Source organism: Nilaparvata lugens, chromosome X (genome assembly GCF_014356525.2).
Source record: "Nilaparvata lugens isolate BPH chromosome X, ASM1435652v1, whole genome shotgun sequence".
In the NCBI taxonomy this organism is placed as follows: Eukaryota; Metazoa; Arthropoda; class Insecta; order Hemiptera; family Delphacidae; genus Nilaparvata; species Nilaparvata lugens.
Genome location: NC_052518.1, coordinates 95,284,145 through 95,308,391, shown reverse-complemented (window position 1 = coordinate 95,308,391; position 24,247 = coordinate 95,284,145). Strand labels below are relative to the sequence as shown.

At 33.2% G+C, this 24,247-nt stretch overlaps 1 protein-coding gene across 1 annotated transcript in view; it reads left to right on the top strand.

Annotated features, from left to right (window-relative positions):
* Positions 1-985: 985 nt before the first annotated feature.
* LOC111052835 (WD repeat, SAM and U-box domain-containing protein 1) overlaps positions 986-24,247 on the top strand; it is a 54,547-nt gene continuing 31,285 nt past the window's right edge. The window contains exons 1-7 of the mRNA XM_039442122.1: positions 986-1,397; positions 12,766-12,937; positions 15,733-15,875; positions 16,205-16,401; positions 18,447-18,679; positions 21,361-21,454; positions 23,760-23,857. Coding sequence (XP_039298056.1) covers positions 1,288-1,397; positions 12,766-12,937; positions 15,733-15,875; positions 16,205-16,401; positions 18,447-18,679; positions 21,361-21,454; positions 23,760-23,857 — 1,047 coding nt within the window. The 5' untranslated portion in view covers positions 986-1,287. The remainder of the gene's footprint in view (positions 1,398-12,765; positions 12,938-15,732; positions 15,876-16,204; positions 16,402-18,446; positions 18,680-21,360; positions 21,455-23,759; positions 23,858-24,247) is intronic.

The window sequence follows — 24,247 nt, the reverse complement described above, 5'->3', positions numbered from 1 at the left end:
GAGGGATTGATACTAAGCTTGATCTGCGCAGGTTTCTCTCTGAAGTCCATTCGATAATAAAGATGTTTCAAGAGTCTCAGCACTGTTTCTGGACATTTGTAAGGCTTTTGACACAATAATGACTACGATATTCTTTTGGAGAAACTGGAGTTAGCCGATGTTCGGCGTGTTGCCCTGATCTGGTTCCAGTCATATCTCTCAGGAATTATTTCTTAGTTATTTATTAAACCATATGAAAATTGTGAGTTATACAAATTGATGTAGATCAAATTCAATTTAAATTTCCATTCTCAATAATATACTAAACGTGAAATACAAAATTTGTATTTAATACGGAATACAATACAATGCCTTCTATAGTCGGTAGCTGATACAGGTTCATTGATGTAATATTAACTGTTCATTCTCGTTTAAAATAAACCAGTACCTATATTTTATTAAGCAAGAAATTATATTTTTCAATAGCATTCATAGTGAATTTTCATAATTAAGATGAAATATTTTGTTGATTGATTATTAAATCCACATTGTTAAAAGACGATCTGGCGACAGAGCAAAGCGAGAAAGAGATAGCGCTATCAGTCAGCTTCGTTGGGTGATAGACAAGGAAAGCAATACCATTGCTAATCAAGCACTGCATTATCTTTATTTATGTATTGTTATTGTAATTCTGTTTAATTTTATTGTAATGACATGGCCTAGTGTACTGTATGTATTTTCTGGCTGTAATAACATCATTGAATCACTGTCATATAACGTGGATCTCCCTATAATGTAATAATTTAATTTGAATGCAGAAATGCAGAATCCTCATGTGAAGTAGTCTCGCTCGAATTTGCGCTGTATCTATGAGACAATGAGACCGCTCGCATTTCAATTGCCACTAACGCCAGCGCAGTTATGAAACTACCATTCAATACAGAGCGCATGCGCCGCCATAGTATGCTCTCGCGTGCTCTCGCTCTGTCTGTCTCTGTCAGTAGTGTCAAGTGTGTAGGTAGCGCAGTAGGCAAGGCACTTGTTTATTGTTGTTATCACTGTTATTTGCGTAGTAGCCAAAATAGTAATAATAATAATTCTGAGTTTCCCTGACGAGCGGTGTTCCTAGTAGTGTTTTCTCAATTCGTCAATTATTAGATAATTTTATGTAATTTGTGATAGACACTTCTCCAGAACTATAATCAAACTAGAGTATAGGCCTAAGCTATGTGTTATCAACAGCTCAACTGTGAGGTTATGCTTGGCAAGTTAGGTATTGTTTGTTTCTTAAAATAATTGAAATTGAGTATGCCTCCCGAATTGAATCACATATCAGTTATCCAAAAACTTAATTATCACACCAGTGATGTTACGACTTGCGATTTTGGAAAAGATTTGCATCTAGCCAGTGGTTCTGGGTAAGTACCGTATCATAGGTACTCAAATCGCTTGGTATAGGCTAAGATAAGAGTTATCAAATTATGCTAAAGACAGACATTTTTTAACTTATCTTCGCCTAATTTTTTTCAAACCCAGTGTAATAACAAAACGCCTACTAAGTTACTAGCTTGAGCTATACGCCAAGTAAAAAGGCCTCAGGGCAAGTAAATTAAATTAATTTAATTAAAAATCTGTAACATCAATTTCATATCTGCTTAGGTATGTACGGCACACAATTATTGCTCAAGTTGAGAATAACCAGCAATGAAATTTATTCAATATAGGTTAAAATAAATTAGTTTGATAGAAACTAGTCATGCAAATGCAAATTATAGTTTATTTGCCCAGTTGCCAGTTACACTTCTTAATTAACTTAGACCTTATAATTTCCACTGTAATTGTCACTATAGTTGTTATAATTGTCACACTATATTTTCCTTCTTAAATCTACAAACAATTTTTTTTTTGTTTGATTTAATAATTTATTTTTGGAACAAAGTATTTTTTTTAACATACAAAAATAGTTTATCAAAATAGGAGAGAGAGGTGGTCATTGAAGAATATGACCGTTTTCAATAATAATTAGCGATTTGGTAGTTGTAGAATCGCCTTAAATTTTCACAATCATCAATCGACATGTCCAGCATATCCTTGATTGCGACTTTAGTGTAAGGAGCAACAAACAAAAACCATAATAGACTTGACCCAGGCCGTCAGTCGAGTATTAGTCGACTATGTCAGCTTACTGTGTAGTAAGGTGTCTAGGTATTTTTATGCTTAGCAGATTAAGGCATATTGTTAGTCTTGATGTGTTGATTGCTGTTTATCATGCATATATTCAGTCTCATTTGGCACATGGCATTGTTGCATGGGGGAGAGATTCAAATGTGAAGAAACTTTTTATTTTACAAAAGAGAGCTATCAGAGTAATTTGTAATAGGGATAGTAGAACCCATTGTTTAAAAGCCTAAGAATCATGACAATTAATGCAATGTATGCTTTTGAATGCATGATGTACACAAAGAAAAATGTAAACAGTTTTCCAATCAATAGTAATGTTCACAGCCATTTTACTAGACAGGCTACAGCACTCAGAAGGACTCAGTGTAACTACCACTTTATGTTGAATAGTTTTGTTGAGTTTGGAAAGAGAATGTACAATAAGTTACCAGTTGAAATAAAAGAGCTTGAAATTAGACAGTTGAAAATTTGTGTGAAAAATATTTTAATTGACTGCTGTCCTTACAGTATAAATGACTTGATGTAATGCATAAATAATGTGATGTAATTTGTATGACCTGTGATATATTGATCATAAATTTGTTATAATTGACTGCTAACCTTACAGTTTGAAATAATAAATAATGCGATGTAATTCTATGACCTGTGATAAATTGTTAAAATTGTGATTGTATATTTTTTGCCGATGTCTTGCATTATTGTTTTTAATGTTCTGACAATAAACGAATCTTGAATCTATTTTTCTCTGTAATATACTTACTTCTTACTTCCAGTCTCCTCGCCACGGTCCATGGATCGGGGATCGTCATAATTTTCAGAAGGTGAACTCGATCATGTCCAATGTATTTTTCTCTATAAATTCCACTATGGGTTAATATGGTCTCCTCAAGACCATACTGTTTCAGCTCCTTAAGGAAGTGTGGATAGGAGTGTATTTTCATCGACTTGAGGTCCTTTGGCAGGATGTTGAAATAGTGTGAGCCAGCATAAGTTGGGGTGTACTCGAATTTCTGGAGCCTACGTTGCAGAAGGTCAATATTTATTCGGCCACTGGTGTTGCAATTATGTCGGTCACTATGTAGTGCAGGGCTCTTTCCAGTAGCAAGAATTATTGTTTCAATAATATATATATATTGAGACCGCAGTGAGTATTTTATTATGGATAAAATACCGTAATGGTTTGTCATGTTCCTTGAAATCCTGCCTTCTTTATGCCTTTTTTTGACAGCGAAGTTTTCTGTCCATACAATTCCTTGGTGCAGACCCCCATGCTACAAATTCAAATCTTTATTTGTCCCAAAAATACGGTTCTATATCTCAGCAAAGAGGCAAACAGAGGGCATGGTATGCAACCAATGCTGCTCTCTCATCTGCTATTTTTATTTATTATTTTTACAAGTTGGGAAGGGTGGGAGTGAGTGGTAAGATTATAAGATTCCTTAGTCAGCTTTACAGACAGGCAGAGCTGGTCCATATGAATGTATCTATCCCAGTAGGTAGAGGCGCTTTACAGGGGGATTCTATCAGCCCACTTCTCTTCTCCTTGTATATTTCAGACACAGAACATTACTTTAGAGAGAAAGCTTTATCTGGCATACCTATAGATGATTCCACTGATGTTCTAATTCTCTTGTACGCGGACGACATTGTCATCCTTGCAGATAGTCCTTCCGAGACATGAGAAACAAAATAAAATGCTTGGAGGATTACTGTGAAAGTCTGAAATTGAGGGTCAACATTTCCAAGACCAAGATAATTCCATTTCATAGAGGAAGGTTGAGAAAGAACAGACCCTTCTATTATAAGGGCGATGAAATAGAGGTCTGCAATATATATATATATATATATATATATATATATATATATATAATTAAAACAGGAGACACGATATAAATAGATTGAAAACACTTAAAAACTTACATTAGAAATGGGGGAAATTTTCGGAGACTGTGTCTCCTTTCTCAACCGAGAAGACTGAAGAAGGCAGTCTGCTTAAGTTTTTAAGTGTTTTCAATATATTTATATCGTGTCTCCTGTTCTAATTTATATTACAAACTTTAAAGTGTCTTCTGTTATATACTTGGGGGCGTGGAGTTTAGCTCTTCAGGTCGTTTCAATGGACACTGCTCATCTGTAACATCCAAATCCAAAGGAGTCAGCGAAGTAATGCTACAGGTTTTGAGAAACGCTCGTTCGGATTCATGGGATAGCAAAATAAAATTGTTTGAAGCACTAGTCCTTCCGATGGCGGTGTATGGGCGGAAGTAGGGGGCTTGGCCTGTGCTGAGCAAGTAGAGAAAGTTCAACTCTGGTTTTTGAAAAGACTATTGTTTTTAGGCTCACGTACACCGAGCTGGGCATTACGTTTGGAGACAGGATTTGATCATCTTCAAAACTTTAACATGGTTGATAAAAATATTAAACATGCCAGAAGACAGGTACCCAGAGATTTGCCTTAGAAAACTTATGATTTTGTCGGGAAGTCAGTTCTATCAAAACAGAAATAGTCTCAACTGGTTGAATTTGGTAAAGTATCAATTAGATTTATCCTCTTTCAATACTGATTGGAACCAACAAGGAAATTTGGTAGCATCACTTAGTAGGATGAAATGGGATATAGTAAGTAGGCATGGTTTAGCATTGTACAAAGCAGACAAACAGGAAGTTTTACAGGTTGTTCATAAAGTTGTAGTAAAAGTTGTTGGTGCTTTTGAGAAGCAGTTTATTGTTTTTATCTTTTGTTGTTCTAATGTCCAGTCAATATTCAATATCTGAAAGATCGTCTATTGTTTTACTAGTACAGTTTTTTATGTCACGGTGACATGTAAAATTACTCCCCCATATACAATCAATGATATTTTAATAGCTTTAAATCTGAGTTCTTGTTATTTTTAAGGAGTCTACATCAAACTATTCCATTTCAATAGCGTTATCCAGAATTCGATCAATTGTGTTGAAGTTGTAATTGTAATTTATGTATTGTTAGTGTGCAACTCTTTGTATGGGGCATAGCCCTTATGACAAATAAAGCTTATTTATTTATTTTATTATTATTATTTTTACAAGATGCTTTGTTTCTAATTCTTATCACATACAGGGACGATGAGAGCCTGTCGCACAAATGGTTCGTGTGTTCACCCCAGTTCAGGTTCTGGTCAATTATCACCCCAAGAAACCTTGTACTGCAAGTTGTGTTCATGTTGTCTTCTGTCTCAGGGTCTTTGGTTGGGTGTGAAGACAATCTTCATAGTATTCTTATCTTTGTTTGGGTGTGAAGACCATTTTTCAGTTTTCTCCCCGTTGATTATCAGTTTGAGACCACTGCATGCTAATGAAGCTCTATGGAATGCTAAAGCTATACTGCTATATTTGTCCGATCCTCTTTCTCTTGGAATGATAATATTGTCATCTGTGAACAGCACACATTTATTATTTCTGTCAAGTTTTTCTGGGAAGTCATTGATATAAATGAGAAAAAAGGGACCGAAAATAGAACCTTGAGGCACATCAGTTTTATTCATCTTTCTAAAAGTTGATTCAACATAGGGCCCTCCCTACCCTAGGATGACAATAGGACCTCAACGTCCTATAACTACATCTGACTCTTGACATTTCTTGCTAATAAATTTTATTCTATAGTCTGATTCTCAACACAGACCAGATATAAGAGTATTTTGTCTTCCATAAAGTAGATAGCATTCCCAGTAGGCCTATATCCGATATTAAATAAATAAATGTTTATTTCCAAAAAAAAACTAAAACTACTACATCAATTACAGAAAATATTAAATAGTTTACAATTCAATACAATAGTTAGTTTCAGACATTTCTTATAATGTGTCTTATACATTTTTATCTGTGATATTAAAGTTTTTTCTGTGATATTATATTATCAATTGTTCATTTTTGTTTAAAGTATTGTAGCCTTATATGTCAAGAAAAATATTTTTCAATTATTTAATAATGAATTTTTATAATTATTGAGATTGAATATTTTGGTAATTAATTAATTATTATACATGGTCTAAAACAATATGGCAACGTTGCTGAGCTAGAAAAGGATAGAGCTATCTGCTTTGTCTAATGACAAACCATGATAGTAGCACCAATGTTAATCAAATAGCATGACTGCCTGCCAATCCCACCCGATAGCAGTTCCAATTCAGACAGGTTACGTACTCTTCTCAAAGTGCCTTCTCCGGATCTCAGCAAAAAAGGGCATCTGACAATAAAGTGTGGTATACCCTCCTTCTCATTAATATTGCAGAGTGAGCAATTCCTCACCTACCGGCCAAAATAGTATACTTGTTCAGCAGAATGATCTGTCATGAAATCTGAAGTCGTCTGGCGTGCATCACACAGTTTTCATCCATTCGATAAACAATAAACTAGGTATAAAATCAAATTCAGCATAACAATCTATAAAACACACTGTAATAATGGAGCGATGTCAGCAATTTCTGCCGTCGTGCACAATCTGTCCTGCTATTGAACGAATAAAAAATGAAAAAAATGAAGAATGAAATAACTTAAACAGCTTCATTCCTTTCTCACGCCACCTGATCTAGCGGGTAGCAAGTAGAGGCAGTGTTTTTTCTTTGATGTCTCCTCCTTGCACTATTGTATTTTTTGTGTTTATTATTGATTGTGGCGATTCAATGTTGTGAAGCTTGTCTTTTATATGCAACTACTTGAATAAATGAAATTTGATTTGATTTGAAGTTGAGTGCCTTGAAAGTTGGAATAACGTTCTTTGCTTACTGTAATCCTTGCAGGCATACCTATTTTCCAAGCAACTGTAAAACATTTTTTTTTGGGAGTTTTGATTAATCTTTTTTGAATTCCAGTTTTATAAGGATAATTTGAATAAATCTTATTCAGAATAATATATTGTGCTTTTCATGCTTATTATTCTGCTTCTTATTGTATTCTATTCTTGTTACAGTTGCAATATTAAAGTCATAGAGTAAATATATAACTTATGTATATTCTATAATATAGAATATAGGCCTATGCCTGTATTATTTATAATGTTACTCTATGGTAAAGGTATATTGTAATAGAATTTTGATATTAGGATAACAATATTTACAGTGAAGAAGTATTCAGAGTATTTAGTAGATTTTTATTTATTTATTTTGATAATTTTGCAAATTTCAGCATGTCAGCAGTAATGATATCGATTTTGATGTCTAATTTCCTCGTCTAGCTATTTCTGGCGAAGGTCGACCATCAGAAGCATGTAAATTATTCAGTGGAAAACTGAGCTGAATTTTTAATTTTGTCTGAAACATTCTAATTGATTAGTTTGTTCTCTGAAGTGTAGTCGTGTGCGCGCTTTATTTTAGTAGAATATTTTATGAACTCTTCCAATTCCATCAACTATTTCATACCGTAATAATTGCTCTTATCAATGAAATCAAGTTGTACTACCTGACAATAATAAAAAACTATGGTTGAAACAGAACAATGTTCAAGCTCTTAGAATTCAATTGATACATTAATTTAATTATACCTGCACAGTTCCAATTGGTTTTTATTACTGATTACATTTGTATACTGTTTACTAGTTTTTAAATTCTTTCAATAAACATACGGAAAAAGACAAATAATATTATTCATAAAATGTGTGAATTTAGGGCTACTCTCTTTTATTTATAAAATAGAATTATAGTACTCTTTGAAATTAATAAAACATAGATTAAGAATACAAATTATAACAACTAGTTTCAGTGTTCACTAGATGGAGTGAACACTGAAACTAGTTATAATTTGTATTCTTAATCTATGTTTTATTAATTTCAAAGGGTACTATAATTTTATTTTATAAATATTATATTTATTTTCTCCCTGTATAATTAATTGAGAAAGGAATCGTCGAATCCATAGGCTATTACAAGTCTTCTCTTAATTAAATCATCATTATCTAAAAAATCATTACTACAGAAATGCAGACAAATAATAGTTTAAGCAGGTTTCAATTCAGGTTTCAATCGATGTATGAATCAATAATTGATGAAATGAATAATAGAGAAGAAATGATACTTTGCATGAATAAGCATTATACATTTTCAGTAACATAATTTAAAAACAACCAGCTACTGTATCAAACAAGCAGCTTCAAACACATGCTCACACTTTTTGAAAGTGCTTGGTCTATTACTATGAGTATTCTAGATGCAGTGCCACTAAAATTTATTGCATTATGGTAAACTATCAACAGTTTAGTGCAAAATATGAGCCGGCATTGAAAATATATGTTTTATGTATAAAATCACTTCACTTATATGGGTTAGTTCATTAAAATTTAAACATTCATTAACGAAAATTACAAACATACATAAAACCTTAATAAAAACAATGTAAAAACAAGTAGTACCCTTTATATTTATAACTTTTAAACATTTCAAGTAGGCGAAACTAGTCGTTGAAATGTTTCAAAGTTTTTAAATATTTTAAATAAAAAGGGTACTACATATTTTTATATTGTTTTTATGAATGTTTTATGTATGTTTGTAATTTTCGTTAATAAATGTTTTTTCCAACTTATAAACTTTTATTGGTCAAGATGAGTATTTCAACAACTTGATAGGTGCAGAGTTTTGGTATAGGAGTCATAATAGGAGTTTTAGTAGGAGTCATAAAATGTATAAGAAACACTAGATTTTTTGTTAGTTTATTAACTAAAGAACTGTGATGTTGATGATCATCAAGTTGTATAATTTTCTGCAGTTTCAAGTGGTACAATAGTTTCACTGGGCGTCAGCTATTATAACTCCGGCATTAAGGTACAGGGTTACGGCCGCCACATAATGTACATTATGGTACATTATGGCCGCGACGCCACACGTTAACGCAATGGTCGCTAAACTTATGAGGCTGTGAGCTAGAATAGCATTTATAAATCTTCTAGTGAGCTACCAAGGAATACTAGTAGTTCTGTGAACAGTAGACTTCACGCAGTTTTCTCATCCACAAGTATATGATGTCACGTGTCTAGTTGATTCAGTTGAATCAAATTCACAGTTGAATCATAATTCACTCTTAAAACTGTTATTTGTTTTCTCCAAGATCAAAAACTCAGTTCACGTTTCAATTTGTATCCCCATATGATGATTCATCCAGGTTCGTGATAATCTTTCCATCTGATAAAAATATTTCTCAACTATTTTGAAATTAATTTTTTTCAATCAAGAATATTATAATTTCTAATTTCTTCAGCATTATTCAGTTAATTTAATCATTTTCTATTTTATTTTCAATCACCTATTAAATTTGTTTTTCAAATGTGAGAATATTGATACTGATGGGCACGCATCATAACAAATATTGAAACCCTACCTTATAGAAATAGACACGGCCAGACATCTGTGTAATGCATGCAATTATTTCACTTGTCAGCTGATTAATTATGAATAATTATATAGTATGATTGATCCTATCTTCAAAGTAGATGATATATATAGTGATATCAGAGTATAGAGGAATTCCTTTTCTTTTCATATTATCCTTAAAATGTAAAATTTCAAAAAAACCTTGTGTGTACATCGACGCGCAGTTGAAAAAGGAATATTCCTGCCAAATCTCATCGAATTCTATCAACGTGTTTGGCCGTAATCGCGTTACATACAGAAAGACAAAAGCAAATCTAGTTGAAACATAGACCTCACTACGTTCGGTCAATTAGACTGAAGAAAGTACGGTACTCAAAATGAAATTTTCACACTTTTATTGCCTATAAAGATACATTTCTGGTGTTGAAATCTACTCATCTCATAGCAAAAAGTAAAACAAATGTTGAAATTTACATTTCAATGAGAGCAGTGGAACCCTTTTTGGTCATCAAGTATTTTCTTGATGTTTGGAGTGTACGTTGTAGCCGCCATTCTGATGCAGTTGTCCAAATGTTCATTAGTCAGTCTGTTCCTATATAATTTTTTTATGAATTCCATACTTAAAAAAGATGCTTTACACAAGTAGGTATAGAGCTGAACATAGCTTTCAATCTCAATGCAACTTGAATAATATTTGGATATTTTTCTTTGGGGACTTGAGGCCAAATATTTCCAGTTGTTGAAAGTGATCTGAGAGACAGATCATTCTGAAAATCCACAAATTCCATTTCAACTGAAGCCTGATCTCCACCAAAATGTTTTACAACACAACCTGCAAAATCTTCTGCGTAGATCTCTACAAAAGAGAGTTGATGAATTTTACCATATTTGATATGGTTTTAAAATCTTGAAATCGTTGATCAAATTGTTGTCTCAAGTCTGAAAAAATTGTAACGTATTCTTGGTTATTGCTGCGGTGCTGTGGAGGATTTTTCTTGTCATTGATTTTCTTCAGACTGGGAAAGTGTTTATATTCAAGCCGGACGACATTCTTTTGCACGAGCGTTTCTGTGAGCTACCAAAAACTACCCCACGAGCTACCGGTAGCTCGCGATCGACTGTTTGGCGACCACTGCGTTAACGTCATACCTCCAAGTGGGCACCTGCTGTATGAAGGTGCAGATTGTATGCATATGCCGTGAGATGTGACACACGAGCTACTACCTATTGGCATTGCCATTCGGTAGGCGAGTATCACAGAGAAATTTAGCCTTCTTTGCAGTGTAACCATCCCAATTGACCGGCCACCCCCGGTCGGGGCACTGCGCAGTTCCGGAGGTACGTGGGCCTGATCGGGGCCTGGACGTATCCTCTTAACTCGTCTACAGGCTAGGTAAAATACTAGTGGTATTTTCCCAGAGTCCAGGTGACTCGGTAGAACCATGAACCTCCCCCATAGTCTGGAGCCTTCACCCAGCTGTACACCCATATGCCAGGCTACTTCAGGGACGGAGTCAAACAGTCATCACGTGTGCTATGGTTAGGTTAGGTTAGGTTAGGTAGTTTTTTCCTCCATTTAGAATGATGAGCGATGTACTGGGGATAAGAGAGAGATTAGAATGGCATACTTTTCATATGTCCAGTCCCTTTTGGAGTTTGGTATAGTTGCTTGGGGTGGTGCTTGCAAGACGGTACTTCAGCCACTCTTTATTGTCCAGAAAGCCATTCTCAAAGTAGCTCTGAAAAAATCCTCGTTTCTCAACTAACATTCTCTTTGAGGAGATGACTGTAAGACAGCTCTTCATTAAAAACATTTTAATACATTTATTTTCCAACATGAACATTCTTGGGCCCATTACACATACCGTATGCATCAAACGCGGTATGCTTTAAACACTGGTATTACAGCTATACTCCTCTAACCGTAATTAAGAACCATCACCCGTGGCTAGGGGATCCTGAGATGGGGTGAGGAACGAACTCCAAAGCAGCTTTAAAAAGAGCTCTATAGGAGCTCAGCACCAGCCTCATACCTCAGGGACCTGCATTATGGTACAGTACGGTATCATTAAAATAGTTATTTGTGCAACTAGTGCGCAAAGTGACAGTTTGCTGCACCGAAAGAAACGTTTACGCCCGAGCCGTAGGCGAGGGCGGAATGGTTTGTTGAGTGCAGCAGAGGAACTTTGCGCACGTATTTCACATTAAGTTTTTCCTACAGTTACCATTGAATATGAAAAGTGGGTAATTATGGGTAAAATTGCCTGAAATCCATCAAATGTTTTTCTGTGTAATTTTATCATTGATAACTACCTTAATCCTAAAATCCTAAAGTCCTCGTTGTCCTTGGTTATAATATCTAATAGTAATAATTAGCGCGTTGTGCTTGGTTGCACCTCTGCTCACTATAGCAGCCACAGCAGTCACTGTTACCAACTTCATTTTGATTTTGCTGCACTGTTGCTCCATATAACCTACTAAGTATTTTGCGTTGTCATGTTGCAAATCTGGAGTGCAGAAAAATTTTTCCCGCACTAGAGCGGAAAAGTGATTCTTTGCGTTCTGTAATCAGTGCAGCAATGGCCACTTTTCAACGTAACTGTAGGAAAAATGAATTTTATGGTAGTTGGGAACCCAACTAACACTGAAGTTCCACTTATCTCCCATTATCATCCGCCTCATTACCCACGCACAAGCATAGAGCTCATGTGTGCATCACCCTCAGAAAATCTTATCATAAACCAACCAAAGTGCAACGTGCCTCTTGCGTTGTAAATTCACTTGTCGAACATATCAAATTCCATCGAAATTTCACAAACTCTTCAACAATTCCATAGTTTCAATCAATGTCAACAGTATATCTTATCTTGGACTCTGTCACCTATCAATTTGGAAGAAAAATAGCACGAGGACTACCTTATTATTTCATCTGCCAATGTTATTACATTAGTGTCATTTGAATTGTAAATAAATTTATATTATTATCAAAAGTGGTTGTCAACTGACAATGTCAGTTCTCAATTTTGTACTAAAACATCTATGTAAAGTGCCATCTCTACTTCGACTTTACTCCTATTTTTAATCAAATTAGAATTACTGTATTTAAAAAATAACCCGGTACGTGTAGGGATTCTAAATTTTTGTTTAAACTGCATAAGAAATGACTTTGTATTGAAGATACACTGGCTGGTAATAGTTTTAAGAAAGTTGTTTTATATTATGTAAGGAATAAGGATGTAAACAATAATTATTTTCTATTGTTATTTTTCAGTGACAAAAGCGTCTGTGTATGGGAATGGAAACCTGGTCTAGGCTTTGTCGATACCACCTACTCTCCATTAACAGGACACAAATATTCAGTGACAAGTGTGCGATTTTCTCCCGAAGGATCCCTCCTTGCATCTGCTTCCATTGATGGTACTGCTATCGTCTGGAATGTCAAGGTTAGGTTTCTCTTTATGAACAAAAATTCATTTCCAAATGTTTTTCCGGTTTATTATCTCTTAAGAGCATTCAAAAGTCTCAAAATATAATCAAATGGCTGCATTATGTTTATCTTCAGAGCTTTAGAAAGAAACAAAAGGCATCCAATAATGGTATTAATAATAAATTCATGTGTTTTATTCAGATTGCTCTATGTTTTTCTGACGTATTATCTCTTCAGAGCATTCGAAGGTCTCAAATATAATCAAATGGCTGTATTATGTTTTTCTGGCAAATTATTTCTTCAGATCTTTAGAAAGAAACAAAATGCATCAAATAATGTTATTAATAATTCATGTATTTTATTCAGATATTGTTCGGTTGTCTTGTTTTTCAAGAACCTATCTAGTTACTCGTGCAGCTTTTACGAACTGTTCAGTCATTATTCTTAATGATTACAGGCACCTAATTTTTAGCCTATTATTATACTAACTGCTATATAGAGGATGCATGGCTTAAGGCTGTGCAAAGGCTAAAAATGAACTTTCTACTGGTGATATTTTTCAAAGTTTTTCGATATGTAAGCTATCAAGCAATCAAAATGAATAAGTTTTCTCAGGAAAACATTTTTTTCTGTTCATTACTTTTTGAGATATGAGCGCCTAAAGTTGAATTTTTTGGGACAGAACATTTAAAGTTCGGTGAAAGATAAATCCATGAGATTTCAAGGATAGATTCTTCATGGTATTGTTGATCTAATAAAACAAAAATTTTATGAAAATATCGTCAATTTTTGAGAAAGTTATTCAATTTACTAAAAATGACTAAAAATAACTTTTAGTTGAGTCATTTTCGGTAAATTGAATAACTTTCTCAAAAATTGATATTTTCATAAAATTTTCGATTTACTTGATCAACAATACCATGAAGAATCTATCCTTAAAATCTCATAGATTTATCTTTCACCGAATTCGAAATGTCCTGTCCCAAAAATTTAAACTTTAGGCGCACATATCTCAAAAAGTAATGATCAGAAAAAAATGTTTTCTTAAGAAAACGTATTCATTTTGATAGCTTGATAGTTTACATATCGAAAAACTTTGAAAAATATCACCAGTATAAAGTTTATTTTCAGCCTTTGCATAGCCTTAATAGAAGTGTGCTATTGTACTTCATCTAGTGTACTGAACAAAATCAAATCAAATAGTTTTATTATTTGTTCTTGAGCTCATACGAATAGGAGTTGCTATCCTAATCAGATACATAATACATTCTTGATTAACATAACATATGATCAAAACACGAACATTACAAAAAATCCTGCTACGATAATATAATAACAATATTCAAAATTAACAATAGCTTGAAAATTAATTCGATAGAAATTTCCAAATATAGCAATAACAAAATTAAACGATAATGTGATGTTAGATTAGGAATTTTGTAGCTACATTAATGTGTGAGAATTCTAAGGTATAAATTGTTACCAACATAAATATACGAAATTTAATATGTGAAACAAGCGGTATAATTGCGTTCAGCTACTGCAGCTCTTATGATAGAGAAGGCAGGCCAGGCTATCAATCGAATGAGGCATATTTATTCTTCCTTTATTTATATTTCAAATGAAATAGAAAGCCATGTAGCCTACTGTACGTAGTCACATATTATGTGAATATATGTAATTTTGTTATGTCAATATATTTTATCTTGGACTAAAATTGTATAGAAATTGTACACATGAAAGACTAACCTTATCTTGGACTGTGTCACCATCTAAATTTGGAAGAAAAATAGCCCAAGGACTACCTTATTATTTTATCTACCAATATTATTACATCAGTGTCATTGTATCGTGGATAAATAAATAAAAACACATCACTTATATGGGCTACTTTTGTACAAATTAATAAAAAACAATATAAAAACTTGTAGTACACCCTTTATTATTAAAAACTTGAAAATATTTTAACGGCTAGTTCCGAACATAGGTTTAACTTGAAAATTACCTATGGTCGAAACTAGTCGTTATAATATTTCAAAGTTTTCAATAATAAAGGGTAGGTACTACAAGTTTTTATTTTTTTTATCAATTTATAAAAATAAATAAATATGTAAATACACTACACGTAATGTATAGGTAGCTGTATATGACATTATCCATGCAAGGGGCTGAGCAGCTTCGTGTTTGGATATGAAAGGCCAATTAAATCAATAGCAAAAATAATATATTTATAGAACAAAATAGATTAACATTTTGTTTCAATAAAAAGCCGTATATAAAATCTTAATCTCTAATTAATGTTATTAAGACCAGATCTGCTCTAAGATCAGAATTTCACGATATATTACACTCGAGAAATTTATAAAAACAACTTTTCAATTTTTCAATGCACTTTGGCTTTCAGCACAGATACAAGCTTTGTCTGTGCGTTCAGCTTCAAATACATATTATTGTGGGCATAGCTTCAGACGGAATTAAAGAATTTTCGGTGAATATATTAGCTCAATTAACACTTTTATCGATTTTCGTTTGAGAACGTTAGGGAATAATATTATGCGGAGTAATCCATAATTTTTGGTTGAAAAACAAGCCCATATACTATGTATTTATTAATTTGTGGATTTAATAACAAATCATACAAAATATGATCGGGAAAGAACAACAGATGGCCCAAAACTATTCTATTCCCATTTTATTTATTGTGATGGCGCAAGGGGAATAGCAGCGACTGCCAAAATTATTGCAATGCTATTAAAAAATGCATGTACTGAAAATGTTTGAGACTGTTAAAAGAATGATATTGCATTGCAGACTGGTGAGAGTATAACAACATTTGTTCATTCTGGTGGGAATGGAGTGCGGACTTGTTGCTTTTCGAAGAACAATTTTCTTGCCACAGCTGGTGATGATGGAACAATTTGTCTCTGGGATCTGTTGAGCCGATCTCTTGTAAGGTGAATCACAATGCTATTTAACCTATTTATTTTTTTCAAAGTAATAATTTATTCTAATTATACAAAATCAACTGAGTCACTGTCGATGTTGTAGAACCGTTCCAGAATGAAAATTAATTCAAACTGTGAAATGGGCTTATACTTTGTATGAGCTTTTTGTTAGAGTAATTTGTGTTTTCAAATTATAGAACAATATTCATTTCCGACAGTTTCTTTATAGTTATTTTTCAACTGATGTTTTTTTACTATGTTTTTTAATTCACTGTTACTATTCACTATTTTCACAATTTTCGCCTGATTTGGTTTGTCATAGTGACTTCTATTTTCAGATCTGTTGTTGGACATGAGGAAACAGTTCAGTCAATCTGTTTCTCGCCAGACTCTGCGTGTCTTCTGACAGGGGATGTCGGTGGCCAGTTGAAGTTATGGAGTAGTACTTCATTCAGTGGCTGCCTGTCTGTTATCAATGATGCTCATGACCTTGGAGTACTGGGTATTGATTTTGCACCCACCTATCAACAATCATGTGAGTAAGCTTTACTATAGTGATCCAAGATTCATCTGAGATCTATGATAGATAAATAGATAGATTTAATTCTGCTATCGGGCCATACAGTCATCAGCAACGTCAGTAAAATATTCATAACACTTAACACTTGATTTATTATAAAGGATGTGTGAAAAACTCCTCCAAAGAATAGAAGGGGTTTGCATGCAGAAGATCAAATAGTGATTTGCTGGATAATTTCTTATTGACTCTGGCAACCTATTGTAAACCTTTGTTCCCAAGACGTGATGGGACTTCTGTACTTTAGTTAATCGTGTACGTTGGGTATCAAGTTGTTGTCTTTGGCGGGTGTTATATGAATGAATCATATCTCTTGTGCTCATTTTAGTCATATTTTTGTGTATATACTGGGAAACAGCATAAATATATTGGTTGTGAACTTTTAATATACCAAAAGAAACAAATAACGGTTAAAAATGTTCCCTGAAAGTGGCCCCCAATATTATCCTCACAGCTTTTTTCTGGAGAAAAACAACACCAGAAACATGACTACTTCCACCCCAGTGTAGGATACCATAATACAGTGGAACGAACTGAAATATGCCATTCGCAAATAAACTCGTGGAATTAATCACGGTTAAAGTTTAACCGGCTGTTGTGCAACCGGCACAATATGTTTACATTTAAAAGTATAAACTTAACCTCCCCCATTTAAACATAATTGAATATAATCTTTTAGGTTATTTAGACAAAATTGAAATTTACCCAATCTGAGAACCTCACCCTGTCGTGGTCGACAACGGCATTTACGCACAAACGAAACCCCACCTTTAGAATTAATGCGACTATATGAAAACTCCGAAATACCTCTTGGTTTAGCGTCTAACGTTTCGGTAAAAGGTTAGTAAATTATTTATAGTCCATATTTCTGTTGAAGTAGGCTAATAATTTCCATCTAAGAGCCATGTATCTGTTAATACAGAGTGGGGCAGAGCCGATTGACGAGTTTAAAAGGGTTATAAGTAATGAACCGTTCAACTTGGAGAAAATTTCTTTAATGGGTTCAATTCAGTTTGAAATATAGTTTTTATTGTTAATTTTTGAAAAATGTTATCAGTTAAATGGCGGCCATCAGCAGCAATACACTTATGTAGCGTATTTTTTTAGTTTTAAAACGCGTTCTGGCCATAGTTCTTAGGGAATTGCAACATCACCGTCAATGTCACCTCCCAGCGTTATGTGACAATGTTACAAACGTTTTCTGCGCCCCAAATTAGAAGAACTTGCTTAGGAACATGACTTGGAGAAATATGGGTTTAGCAGGATGAAGCTACAGCCCAAACAGGGCGCATTTCAATGAATATGTTGAGACAAATGTTCCCAGGGCGGCTTATCTCACTAAGGGTGGACTTGAGGTGGCCGTGCCGGCCACCCGATTTAAGCATATGCGATTTTTTCTATGGGGTTGCCTCAATAATAAAGTTTTCAAAGATCACCCACACACCTTGGAAGAACTAAAAATGCGAATCAGAGAAGAGATCCAGGCTCAATCGCAGTGTGCCAAAATGCGTTTTATAATTTAAAAAATACGCTACATCAGTGTATTGCTGCTGATGGCCGCCAATAAACTGATATAATTCTCAAAAATTAACAATAAAAACTATATTTCAAACTGAATTGAACCCATTAAAGAAATTTTCTCAAAGATGAACATTACTTATAATTCTTTCAAACTCGTCAATCAGCTCTGCCCCACCCTGTACATCTGATAGATTATCTCCTAGTCCTATTTATCTCGTAATTCGCTTGGGTTCATGAGTTAATCAGCAACAAAAACAAACACTTTTAGTTACTTTCTAATTTTTATGTAAATACGAATAGCCCTAAACAAGGTATTTAACAAACAAACAAGTATATTACTCCTGTTGAAATGGCATTTCTCCGCCCTTATTGAATTAAGGTCAATAATTGAAAAAAATATAATAAATAATAATTGTGGATATTGAAAATGGGTCTTGAATAGCGTATCAAGTGTTTTGAACAGGATTCTCTTTTGTTTTCAGCTGCTGGTAAAAATCGAAGCAGAGTTTTCAAGGTGCTAAGTTGTGGAACAGATCATTTGGTGAAGTTATGGAATGTGTATTATATGGAAAACGAACAACTCGATAGGAGTGGAAGTTTCGAATGCATAGCTCAGTTCGCGGGTCATTCATCAGCAGTGACCGGTGTTTGCTTCGATGGCACAGGCAGTTTTGCTGCGTCATCTTCACTTGATAAGACAGCCAGGCTGTGGGACGTGAGTAACATCTATTCGCAACTACCATTAAGGCTGTGCAAAGGCTAAACATAAACTTTCTACTGGTTATATTTTTCAGTTTTTCGATTTGTATATCATCAAGCTATTTTTTGGGGGAATTCAGTAGATAGCCACAAAATCTTTATTATCCAGAAGAAGATATTAAGAGTGATTTGTGGATTACGAGCAAGAGACTCTTGTAAAACGTATTTTAAAGACCTGGACATTCTTACATTGCCTTCTATCTACATATATCAATTGCTAGTTTTTGTTAAACTAAATATTCACCAATTTCACTTGTGCACAAATAACCATGAGTACAATACGCCTCATAGAAACCTGATTGCCTACTCAATTCATAGGCGCACATTCATGGAAAAACTCCCTTTTAGGTACTCCAGAATGAGATTTTACAATAAACTACCAGCAGCCATTAGAGACATAAATTCGGTAAACACTTTTAAAAAAGCAGTCAGAAAATTTCTAATTGAAAAAACCTTGTACTCCATTTCACAATTTTAATTAAGTAGAATAGATATATAAACATTATAAGCAATTATTTTGTATTCATCAAGGCATTCTATGTGTAATCATGGTTTTTTATTTTCACTTGACAATATACTGTATAATATTCATATAATAATATATAGGTTTAGTAATACTGGCATGTCACCAGTCATATGAGTGAAACTCAAAAAATTTGATGTAATGTGACAATGAATGAATAAATAAATAAATCAAAATGGAAAAGTTTCTTCAGGAAAACATTTTTTTCCGATCATTACTTTTTGAGATATGAGCGCCTAAAGTTTAAATTTTGGGACAGAACATTTCAAATTTGGTAAATCCATGAGATTTAGAGGATAAATTCTCCTTGGTACTGTTGATTTAATAAAACAAACATTTTCTAAAAATAACAATTTTTGAGAAAGTTATTCAATTTACTAAAAATAACTTTTAGTTGAGTTAGGTTTGGTCATTTTTAGTAAATTGAATAACTTTCTCAAATATTTATATTTTTATAAAATTTTTGTTTTATCAAATCAACAACACCATGAATAATAATTATTTACCCCCTAAATCTCATGGATTTACCTCTTACCGAATTCGAATTGTTCTGTCACAAAAATTTAAACTTTAGGCGCTCATATCTCGAAAAGTAATGATTGGAAAAAAATGTTTTCCCGAAGAAACTTTTCCATTTTGATAGATTGATGATATACAAATCGAAAAACTTTGAAAAATATCACCAGTAGAGAGTTTATTTTTAGCCTTTGCACAGCCTTACATCTATAATTAGGATAATATTACCTTCTTCTCACAAGGGAAGATTTCAGATTATTTTTAAAAACAAACTTCTACTCGAACTAGAAAACGTTTTCATAATTTGCTGTTGTTCTGTATTCTTTATTGTCTTTCTACGGCTGTTTATAGTAGATAAAAATATCTAATTTTAAGAGCTGACAAAGCTATTATTAAAATTTGAAGCAAACGTCGTTATTTCAACAGAATTGAAAGTGTTTCGTCCTGGAAAACAACAAAACAACTATTGTTGAACGTAAAGGTGCGTACAGACTCACACACCATGAACACGCGCATTTCACTTTTCTTCTCTTTTCTTTCTTTCTTCCACCATTTCTCTATTAAGCGTTAAGTATAAGAGAGTGCCGACTTCGCTCTAAATTCGCCCTCCTAGGTCAAAAATAAAGGCAGTTATTCTATTCTATTCTTTCACCCTTATTTCACTTATTCATCATCTTCTTTTATTATTACATTATATAATTTCTTATTTCATCTTTTGTAAGTTCTTAATGACTAGTATTGAATTGTATTAGCAACTCTTACCTGCGCACACAATTTTCATTGCAGGTGATTACTTTCTTATATTCTTGCTGAACGTTTTTTTTTTGTATATATTTTGATTTGAAGAACCAATAAAGAATTTCGAATTAAATCGAATTGATGCCTGATGATATGCTTATTATATCTGTATTTGTACAGAAACAGTAAGGTACTTAAGCATAACATCAGTTGATGACAAGTGAAATGAGCGTGTTCGTGGCGCATATCTGTGTACGTACTTTGGATGACATACTTTCTGCCGTGAAGGATAAAATAGCACATGTAGCCCAATTCATATGTAATGTATGAAATGAATTGTAATGTACTTGAAATAATACTTTAATTTTATTGATTTGAAATGACTCCAAAGCATGAAATTACAAGGGGCATATGTACCATCTACGTTCAACGTTTACATGAAGATATGGTCGCTTTTATTCCAGTGGGTTACTTTCTGGGTTTGAAAGAGCTGGGTCAGAAGAGCTGATCAACCTCCGTTTAAACCAAGGTGGTTTTTACGGTCCTAAGAAAAGTGAGATTAATAAATAGTCATCAAAATCAAAATATTAGTTCAGACTCCTCTATGTATTCGATCTATATAGTAGGCTACAATTATACCTCATTATGTATTTAAAAGATTTACCTTAATATTTGGCACAGTATGTTTGAAAGTAGAAAAATTTATCCAGCAAAAGGATGAAGAGAAAAATTTATCTGATAAATTATTGTTGAATTTAATGTCTGGCAAAACTATTTCGAAATTTCTGATAAAATATTCATTTACTTGTTAGTATCGTATTACATTTTTAGTTTGTAGTAATACTCAGATTCTTCCACAGATAACAACGAAGAAATGTTTGAAAGTACTTGAGGGGCACTCCAGGTTTGTCGCTTGCTGTGCTTTCTCTAGGGATCAGACTTTACTGGCAACGGGTAAGGCAACCGTAAGATGCATGCTTACTTACATACTTCACAATATTATTTTACACATTTTAAAAATCTTCAAACTGAAAATACTTCTCTTGTAATTGTTTAATTAATTTGTAATCCTCATTTCAATACTTTGAAAACTGAAATTGGGAAAATTTGTTAAGTTTACTCATCTAAATTATATATAAAAGATGTACAAATAATTTCAACAAGTTCATTTGATATTATTTTACACATTTACAAAAATCTTCATGCTGAAAATACTCCTCTTGCGATTGTATAATTAATTTGTAATTTTTATTTCAATACTTTGAACACTGAAATTGAGAAAATTTGTTTACTCATCTAAATTATATAAAAGATGTACAAATAATTTCAACAAGTCTCTTTGAATCCTTATAAACGAAAAATCCCAGGTCAATCTCTATTCAAACCATAATCTTGAAATTCCTGCACAAAAATGTTTTAGGCTCAACTTACACTTACGCGACTCAAGTCGAGAAGAGACTGCCACTCTAGTCTCTTCTCGACGCAGCATGTGTTTTCAAATGGTGACACTCAGACCAGTTGGTTCTAGTCTCCGCGACCACACGACTAGACAGAGTCGAGCGTCGACTCGACATGTTGGTCGAGCCTCAACTTGAGTTGCGTTGTACCATGCATTTTTAATGAAAGTGAGGTTATGTTTGATGAAAGTGATGTTTTATCATTTCAGATAAGGCAATAATAAGAATGAGATAAGACAATACATTCATAATAATTATTATAAAATTTGTTACATGCTAAGTATTGACGAATTAGATCTTATATTTTTAATAAAGTAAGGTTAGAAAATGAAGTAGCATGGAACTGAAGTAGTGACAATGAGCAAGAATGTCGTAAGGTCGAGAGACTGGAGTATCCTCGACTGGAATCGTATGATTTGAGTCGAGGTAGTGTGATTAGAGCCTTAAAGTCACAAACACAATTGCATTGATAAAAGTCACTTCATCTCAATACAATAGTATTGATACTTATCATGTACACACTATATATAATATTACAAATTAAAATGCAAATACTTGAATACTTCAACTATGGATTTTAGTTGTAGACCAGCATCTCCTCGATTGAATAAAATGCTTTGTTATTCAACGATTTTTTATTGCTCTTTTATAAAAGGATCAAAATCATAATTTTGTACTCCCAACGATAACTATTGAACATTTCCAGAACTTTATAGCAGAACAAAATATAGGCTACTAAAAGACAATCATTTTGAGATATTCCACAACATGGAACTATTTGGATATTCTCATGGAATGGGTAGATAAGTGGATAATAAGTAATAAGTGGTAATAAGTGGATGTTAGTCCAATGGATATTATAATGAATGAGTAGTTGGTAATCATGTCAGACATGCGATGTGCAATTACTTAGCTCTTATATCATAGTGAATGAAAAAGATCATTATAGGTCAAAAAGTGAAATTAAACCAAGTTCTTTTATGCATCTCATTGTGAATAAAACAGATAAAGTCCAAATAGTAAACGCTGTGGCTACAGTTACGGTAACCGTAGCTCGTATCGAGTTCCGGTAAACATTTGAGCATGCGCAGCTACCGCTATTTACATGTGCATTGTGGTGCTTGTGGTTTTTGGTCACATGGTTATGATTTCTAAGTAACTAACTAACTTCATTATTAACTAACTTATTTCTAACTAACTTCATTGAAACGATAGGTTATCATAACCATGTCACCAAAAACCATCAACACCACAATGCACATGTAAATAGCGGTAGCCGCGCCTGCGCAAATGTTTACCGGAACGCGAATGGAGTAACTGTAGCCACAGCGAATAGTAAAACTTAACCATTAATGTAATATAGTCTTCAATTGAAAGAATAAGATGCTGATATTGTCAATACCACTTTTAATGTTGGTATTGACAATATCAACATCTTATTCTTTTAAGTATGGAGAAATACCACTACATCTCATACCATACAATCAAATTATAATAATATACCGTAGTCTTCTTTGGAAATGTTAAAATCTTTATTAATTATCAATTTTATGCAAAATCAGATACAATAAATTCAATTCATATAACCAATTTATTTTAGAAATAGCAGTTTGAGGAGAATTCAATATTCAAAGATATTTCAATATTAAGTTGATATAGATTTTGGAAAACTTCCTTAAAGAACCCAAGTTAATTTTAAAGATGAATTTATTGATTAAAATTAAATCGAAATATTCAATAAGATTTGACTGTATAATGCAAAACAGTAAAATCTGTTTAATCCTATCAATTTCATTTTCCAGGTTCTAATGATAAATCGTTGCTTATTTGGGCATTGATGGGTTCTATATCAATAGAGTCTTGCCTGGTTAAACCGAGTAATCCAGCCGCTAGTAAAGGGGTAAGGCTTGCTTTGTACTCAATTATATTGATTATTGGGTCGTTACTTAATCACATCTGTCATCTTGTTCTATTAAAATACCTTTTCAAAATCAATGACAACTAATGTAAACGTAATACAGTGCCGATTTGCAAGCATGCGGTTTGCACAGCAAGGTTTGCGGTCCTAATGTATAGAATTTTGAAAAAAATATAAATTAGTTTGAAAGTGGAACTTAAGCTGAAAATAGATGTGACGTCTCCTGTCAGCATTTTGTAGTAGGGCCTACTTACTATATTATTTCCTTTGAAATTTGTAATTGATTAATATTGATGCAGAACTGTTAAATAATTATTTATCTCTTAAGATTGATTCAATTTTATATTGTCAATTTTTGTAAATGTTACCATA